We start from the raw sequence: 8,659 nt of genomic DNA, 5'->3' as shown, positions 1-8,659 counted from the left end.
GATGTGATAAAAAAATTACTCAGAATAGTTTTAATATTTTTCTCACAACTTCACAAAATTGTAAAGAAAATGGATTTGATACCATATATATAGAAAATGGCACGGTAATTGTTTTAATAGCATTAACCTCAGTATACATGACTCTGCAAATTAAAGCTTTTAACTAATGAAATCCTGAATCCTGAAGAAATATGTGTACTTCATTATTGAACAGGCTCCCACCTAAAATAATAAAAAAAGAAAAGACTAAAAACCATGTTAACTATTCTTTTGTTATTGCAAAGCCTTAACTACACTGAGTGCCATTTGGTGGATTGTTTGGATCGAGAGGAATGACATTCTTTTCCAAGAGAATCTTTCTAATCCTACCAGGGCATTAGATCGCGTTAGACTCATGATGGCGGCCTGGTCTAAGTGACATTGCCTCTACCTACCTTTTCGGCTTCTTTTCTCTCTTTTTTCGACTTCTTGTCTAATATTTTGTTTTTGTCATCTCTTTTTCCGTCTTTTCTTTCTTTTTCTTCCTTCGGAGGCCTCGGCTATTTCCATCTGTAAACCTAATTCATTTTCTTAATGAATGAAGCAGATAGCTCGACCTTTTCTCAATTTTTTTTTTTTTCTTTTTGGGGAGTTGCTATCGCCACGTAAGATGCTTTTAGAATCTTTATTATATCGATAAAAATTTACTAAATTAAAATTTTAATTTTTAACCCTCAGGATGTTCATGTTACGTTTATTTTTTGTTATATGAAAATCGAAAATATCTTATCTGTCAAATATTGAAGAGAAATTGGATCCTTTCACACACCCCCATAAGAGAGTAAAAAAAAAAAAAAAAAGATACTCGGGCCCGTTTGGGATCATTTGGTTAAAGCACAGGCTCATTAAACAAGTGGCACAATCTGGGCCGTTGATTTGGCCCAGCTCTAGCCCATAGTGGTGTTTAAAACGCCCACGGGACCGATGACTCGGTTAGGAATTAGGAGACACGCTAAATTAGTGACTGTTTTGGATGGACGGCTCAGATTAATGTGATGGAATACAGTACAACTTTGATTAGTGTCCGTTCGATCTCGATCGGACGGTCTGCATCCGATGAACACCGTAATGTTCTTTAGATCTGCCGCTACTATATAAGTGTTTCCTCGCGGCGACCTCCTCCGCTCCGTTTCCATTTCACTCCTCGTCTCCTCCCTCGACGCTATTACATTCCCTTCTCGAGCTCTTCGCAAGCGATCGTTCGTGTATCGGATCGCATCGGATCTCATCGCCCTCTATCTCTCTCGCTTCTTCTTTCCTTCGGAGATCGTGGAATGGTGATCTCCTTTCGCTTTTCTCGTTTAATTTGAGCTCGATTTCATCTCTACTTTTCCCGATTCGATCTAAATATTGTAATATATAGTTATGGTTTTATAAGATCTATTAATCGAAGTGTTTGTTGTGATTCGAGTGTTTTTATTACAATTGTGATGCTATATGCTCGATTATAAGAGTGTAAACCCTCGTTTGTGTTGTTAATTTGAAGATATACGTGAATACGATCAGGAATAATAATTTTCTGATGAGATTCGGATCTAAAATAGGATAATATGGCGTTGACGATATGTATACGGGAGGTTCATTGGGGTTGATGATCGTTTTCTCCTTTCTGGGAACGATTGTGGTTCTGCAAGCCTTTAGAAGAGATCTGTTACTTGATCTCTGTGATAATGTTATTGATCATTTGATTTATTTAGGTTTAATGTTATGGTGTATTATTTGTAATGCTGATAACTCATTGCAAAGCAACTTAGATATTCTAGCATTTACTAGATATTATAGTGGGAGTATTTATGCTGAGAATCATGCATAAATGGAAGAATCTGAAGAAACATGATATGAATCCTGCTTAAATGAAAGAATTAGAAAAACGTGACATGATGATAAAAGAAAACATGTGAGTAATTTTTAGGCAAAATTTGCATACCAGAGGTAGGAAACTCATTTTCATAGAATCACCATGGTTGGGTCATTGAAGAGCCTAAATGACCGTTAAGAGAGCTACATTTTGTATTCATGCAGCAGCCTAGGAACACTAAAATCATTGAGCATCGAGGATTTTTCTTACTAATAGTGAAAAACCAATCATGAAGAATCTATGTAAAAAGAATGCATACTCTGTGTGATTTGATAAAACAGTGGATTTCTTTTGTAGTACGTTCATGATGTGCATTTATTGGCCAGGAAGCAAAATATTTTAGGGAAAAATCTTGTTCAATATCTGATATCTCAATTCACTGTAACAAAATATGCAATAGGCCATCGGACTCGATTCGTTGTAACAAAATGTCTCAATTCACTGCATACAATAGGCCATAGGACTCAATTAAGGTCGAGAATGTCTCCATAGGTTATATGCAAAACAAAGGTGTAAGGTTGAAAAGGTCGGCGAACCTGTTATTACTTATCTTCAGCTCTTGCTTCTCTGGAGTGTTTATCTGCATAGAAATTGACAGTCTCTGGAGTTTCTGTGAAAGGATACCATGCAATAAATCTGATTGTTGAAATATTAAGATTAATATTTTGGAACAATTCAATGCCAATGAAAGTGCGTATGTAACATTTTTGTTGGTTCAATTGTGAACTTCATCTCAGGAAGACCCTCCACTAGGGCCTAATTTCTTCTTTCATGATTAATCACACACCGCTCTGAAGTCTGAAACATATATATGTATCTATATTCTTCATAATGAACATGGTCAAGGAGGAAGAACAAAGTTTGTTGGCAAAGTCTGAACTACTGGCAAGCAACAATATCCTCATTTATTGGAGTTAATAGTGCAAATTCTCATAGATGTTGTTACTATCCTTATTGGGACAATACATATGTTTTCCTCTCTCAACTTTCAACAACTTACCTTTTGTTTGGTGAGAAACTTTATTTTCACTTATGTTCTCTTTTTTATGCCATTTCCAGGATTCTTGTCCTTCAGTTAAAAATATACTTCTCCTTGATTCTGAGGGGAAGCGAGTAGCTGTCAAGTATTATACAGATGAGTGGCCCACACTTGCTGCAAAGCTGGCATTTGAGAAATCTCTCTTTACAAAGACTTTGAAGACTAATGCTCGGACTGAACGTAAGATACAAGTTCATACTTGTTGATTCATCTTATTAATACTTAGCCCAGTGAAGATACAGCAAATCGTGCAGCTATGTTAGTCATTGTAATAGTTGCACTTCAAACTTTTCATAGTGCAACCATTTTAATTTGTTATGGTTGAGGAACTATCTTAACGCAACAGTTAATGGTTGCAAATTTCAACCTAACTTGAGGTCATAGTTGAATATTTTTTACTGTCACTGAGTCCGTAAATGCTTATTTTTAAAATATGTATTCGTATGCATTTTTTTAGTGTACAGTGCTATTTCATGGTTTCCCTATTCTATGTTGCCCATGTACATTTCTAATATAAGATTTTTTTTATCATATTACAGCGGAAATAACAATGTTTGATGGCTACATTGTCATCTACAAGTTCATTCAGGACCTGCATTTTTTTGTAACCGGAGCAAATGATGAAAATGAGCTCATATTGGCCGCTGTACTTCAAGGATTCTTTGATGTGGTTGGCCTACTTCTCAGGTCTTAGCAAATCTCAACTGTTGAATATTATTTGGATGGGCATTTGATTTTCTAAGGCTTTGTGAATCATCTCTTGCTGTTCCATGTACGTCTTCTTATATGGTTTTTGGTAAGCTGGATTTTTCATCCATTACAGGGACAGTGTAGATAAGAGGACAGCCCTGGAAAACCTGGATTTAATCCTTCTATGCCTTGATGAAATTGTTGATGGAGGGTAGTCACTTTTTTGTTAATTTTTTTCCTCTGCAACTTAGCAACAATGATACATCTCTAGAGATATTTGTGGCTATCATTTGATTTGAGTTAGAATGAGAAGAAGAGTCTTGAAGGCATTAAGAATGAAAATTTCTTTTCAAAACTTAAAAAGTGTGATATGCCAAAAAAGCCTAATCATAATGAGTTTTGGCAATTCTGAGCAAATCATATGCTAATTTGATTCATTTTAATTGGACTAAGGTATAATTTCTTATTAAATTTCACCATTTAGACTCTTCCTGTCTTTTTTTTGCAGGATCGTTCTTGAGACTGAAGGAACCCTAATTGCTGGAAAAGTTGCAACCAATGGCCTTGATGGGGCCACGTCCTTGTCTGAGCAGGTCCGTAAACTCTTCTATCTCTTTGTCACAATACATACCATACTTCCTCTGGATTATTTTACTTATGTTACCCATTATTTAACCTATGATTTTATTATTATTTGTTTTCTTTCTGTTCTTACATCTGCAGACCATATCACAAGCTCTTGCCACTGCTCGTGAACATTTAGCCAGATCCCTTCTCACGTGATCCTTTGAACAGGTTCTTCTCACATGATTTTCTCAATATTCTCTTTAAAGTTAATTTCTTCTGTGTTATTTAATAATTAGTTCATTTGCTTGATTCTTCTATATTATATTGTTAAACCATTTGTACTAATTGATAGTACAAGGGTTGAATCTTGCTCGACAAAAGATATTAAACATGTTCTCGAAAGAAATAATGAGCTCGCATATGGATTCTTTATAACCATTTTGACTCGTGAAAGCAAACCACCAAAAACTACAGTTATGTTAAGGTATACCGAAATTTAAAGTATTTAATGATTCTAATATTGTGTGGCGACATGGTGGTTGCACCTGATGCTCCCACCAATTGATCAGATTAGTACCGAACTGTATGTATTTTCATACTGAGTGTCATGTGAATTTATGGACCTAGGTCCAGCATTTGTGGAATCATACACTTAAGATCAATGTCTGATGTATTACAAGTCAAAATTAGTAAAAATGCAAAACCAAGGCTAACATGAGTGAGACTTTTACCTATATTTTGTGATTTCAAGCTTAGTCAAGAGCTAATTGAAGGGACCCATCCCTTATTGTTATGACTGGTCATCCCGAGGCTTTGTTTCTCTGAGTGCATAATTTTAGAACCATGCTCTTTTGAGTGCACCTTATTATTATCCTTATGTCTCATTATCCTGACTTAGCGAGTTCGTTATGTGTAGGAACCGCCAATTTAGCTGCACCACATCTTGAGTCTCTAGGCTTTGATAGCAATTGTTACATAGTTTTTGTTCAATTTAAAATGATATAGACCTAAGGATGTGATAAATCTACTGAAACTCATAGCATTGGTCTATTAGAACATATAAATTCTCTCAGTTCCTACCTTTGTCGCGTGGGATTCGTCTTTCGTGACCTATGGGAATTTCTAAGTTTCAACTCAAGAGCAACAAGCTCAATTGACCACCTTAGGCATAAGAATAATCTCTTCATATCTTGTAGTGAACATGATATATGGTCCCTGATATCTTGCAGTGTGGGGCGTGGGTGCTTCGAATATCAGGTGTACATAATTTATGTACAAACCATAACACAGTATTTGTACTGTTTTTCGATGTTATGTCCTACGCGGTTGCATGCTTGTAGGTGCGAAAGTTTCAATCAGAGTGGACCATTTGTCGTAATCACTGACGTGATCATGGGTTAGAATACATGTAGAGGACTTGCAACTTCGGTATAGAGCGCCATTACATCATAGAATTTGGAATTCCGCTATGGAATTCCGGTGTTCATTCTTCTCTTTCCAAGCTCTCTGCGGCGACCGGAGGAGCCGCCGACCAGAGGAGCCATAAGCAGGCCAAAGTCCATAGCGAGGCTGCGGACCACGGCCCATGAGTGTCCAATCTGTTGGACGGAGTTCAAAATAGGCCACGTTAGGGGGGCGGGGGCCTAAAGCTGGGCCAAAGAAGTCTTTGTGGTTGAACCTAAGCTCTGCCGCCTTCGGTGGATGATGATCACTTGGATCCCCTTGTCGTAGTGGAAGTTGGAGGCAGGTGTAGTATGCGGGTCCAATGACGATCGATTTCTGCAGTTGCTGAACCTTGATCGGTGGGTATTAGGCTGAACCGATCTTCTATACGATAGCTGATGATCGGCTAAGTTTGACACTGAAGTATTTGAGAATTCGGTCACTTTGTTATCATTATCATTATTATTAGTTTTCTTATCTTGATGTCGTGTAAACTGCAAAAAGATCCCAAGCCTACTATCTGCAGATCCTTGGTAAGAAATTATTGCCTATAGACCTAATTTTATATAACCAATTTTAGGGGGGAAAAATTTTCACTTCTAATGATGAGGAAGTTACAGAGCAACCCTTCATGAAGAGTGTACGAATTGCAATTTAAGAGGTGCATTGTATCGATAATGTGGTAGATCAGGACAAACAGATAATTTGTTGTTCTCTACTGATAATTTGTTGTTCTCTATAATTATGTCTGCTCGGCCTGTCCCGACATCAGCCGAAGTCTTCGGGTCTGTTTGGCAAACCTCCAATAGAGTAATAGGTCAAATTATTTTATTTTCTAAAAAACCTTTTAAAAGGTCCAATAAATTTTAAAAAAATTATTCTCTAATATATAGATCTTATAAAGTAATTTTGGGTAAAAAAAACTAGTTAGACTTCTTTCTTTTTTTTTTCTTTTTTTTTTNCGGGTCTGTTTGGCAAACCTCCAATACAGAGTAATAGGTCAAATTATTTTATTTTCTAAAAAACCTTTTAAAAGGTCCAATAAATTTTAAAAAAATTATTCTCTAATATATAGATCTTATAAAGTAATTTTGGGTAAAAAAAACTAGTTAGACTTTTTTCTTTTTTTTTTCTTTTTTTTTTCTTTTTTTTTTAACTCTTGTCTTTCCCAATCCTCCCTCATTCGTTTTCCTACCCCTACTCTATCGTTTATTTTATTTAGAAATAAACTTAGCTAAAAATGTGAATCAATTAGGATTCAAATTTGGGCCTTGGGTACCAACTAGGATTTCAAAATGTTAAATAGGGTTCAAAAGGGCTATAAAGAGTACCAGTATGCTTTTAAAGAGGTAATCTTGATGCATGCACCATCCCGTTGTGGGAGATTTTGAACTCATCATCTATGGATCTGATAGTTCAGATTCAAACATTTTTGGTGAGAACATAGAAGCACTTGACATTAATCAGCAACAATAGGGGAGTCTGTGTGAATGTTAGAACAAGCATCACCAATGCTAACTTCTGCACTATAAGAGCTGCTGCTTTTTTGTTGGGTGATGATTGCAACTAACGTAACATGTCATTGGCGACATCTAATTAGGGCTGTAAACGAGCCGAGCTCGAGCGAGCGGGAGCCAGCTCGAGCTCGGCTCGAACGTCCCAAGGTCGGCTCGTGTTCGGCTCGAGCTCTCGGGTCGTTAACGCCGCTGTCGAAGTTCGCTGCCGCTGCCGGGTGTTTGCGAACGGCGGTGCTGCCGCCTGTGGCTGGTTGCGTAAGAGAGAGAGAGAGAGAACGAGAATCAGTGATTATTTCAATAATTAGAAGAAAAAAAAAGGTTAAATACTCCCATTTCTCTACATTTTCTCGTAACCTTAAACGCTAAATCACATCGAATCCGCAAAAAATGACTCAAAAATCCACTCAATCTCATCGTTCTTCCACTCATACCCTACAACGAATCCTCGGATTACCCCACCCCGATCCCGATCCCCATCCCCACAACCCACTGATGATACCAAAAACTACAGAAAAAATAGGGCAAAAAAACCTCGAGCTCGACAGATTTCATGGCGATGGGGACGCAGGTGAGGAAGATCCCGGCCATGGCGATCGCCGTGCGGTGCTAGTGCTTGTAGGCCCCCCCATCATGCTCCACACCTTCTTCCTGAAATCCCATGCCTCTCCGCCATGGCCATGCCTGTGGTCGCGGCCTCCGCCTCCGTGGTGATCGCCGCTGCCGCCCACGGCTGTGTGAAGTGTGAAATCATGTGTGAAAAGGAAACTAGGGTTAGGAAATAGGGAAGGACTTAAAAAGGTTGATGCAATCTTAACCATTAGATTTTAATCCAACGGTTAAAATTTTAAATATAAATGGGCCTGTGGACCTCTATTTATTTAGGCCTCTTTTATAAATATATAAGCTGAGCTTTTTTATAAAATTATGCTAAAAATTTAAAATTAATAATCAGTATTATATATTTATATACAAATATAATTATATTATAATATAATATATAAAAATATATTAATATAAAATAAATATAATCGAGCTGTTATCGAGCCGAACACGAGCGAGCTTACCCTAGNATAAATATAATCGAGCTGTTATTGAGCCGAACACGAGCGAGCTTATCCTAGCTCGTGTTCGGCTCGTTTATTAAACGAGCTGAAAAATTCAGCTCGTGTTCGGCTCGTTTACTAAACGAGCGAGCCGATTTCGAGCTCATTTCGAGCCGAACACGAGTTGGCTCGCGAACAGCGAGCTGGATTGCCACCCCTACATCTAATGGTGTTTCTTACTTATCAATCGTTACAAGTCCCGTAAATGAAATTGATGCCTTAATTAAATATGTTCAGACATCCAAATTAGATCTAATTGGATTAAAATTGTTCTTGGCAAGGAAATATACTGAATTCCGCCGGCATTTATTTGGAAGACTATCATTTTAATTTATCTGCTATTCTGTTAATATACTATCACTATCGGCTACGAAAATTCGAAAATGTGATGATCATATATATC

The 8,659-nt window shown here is 37.3% G+C and overlaps 1 protein-coding gene across 2 annotated transcripts; it reads left to right on the top strand.

Moving 5' to 3' along the window:
* LOC109709740 (coatomer subunit zeta-2-like) lies at nt 1,131–6,443 on the top strand. 2 transcript variants are annotated; one of them, XM_020232073.1, is made up of 7 exons: nt 1,148–1,316; nt 2,957–3,116; nt 3,476–3,623; nt 3,760–3,837; nt 4,135–4,219; nt 4,350–4,421; nt 6,217–6,443. In XM_020232073.1, the coding sequence occupies exons 1-6, from the start codon at nt 1,314–1,316 to the stop codon at nt 4,407–4,409; spliced, it is 534 nt and encodes a 177-aa protein (XP_020087662.1). In that variant the 5' UTR covers nt 1,148–1,313; the 3' UTR covers nt 4,410–4,421; nt 6,217–6,443. The 2 variants fall into 2 exon arrangements, with proteins under 2 accessions (XP_020087663.1, XP_020087662.1); XM_020232074.1 differs by lacking the exon at nt 6,217–6,443 and having other exon boundaries at nt 1,131–1,316; nt 4,350–4,711.

The sequence above is a fragment of the Ananas comosus genome, linkage group 4, assembly GCF_001540865.1.
Source record: "Ananas comosus cultivar F153 linkage group 4, ASM154086v1, whole genome shotgun sequence".
NCBI classification, from domain to species: Eukaryota; Viridiplantae; Streptophyta; class Magnoliopsida; order Poales; family Bromeliaceae; genus Ananas; species Ananas comosus.
The sequence above is the reverse complement of the archived record's forward strand: the minus strand, read 5'-3'. Positions and strand labels throughout refer to the sequence as shown.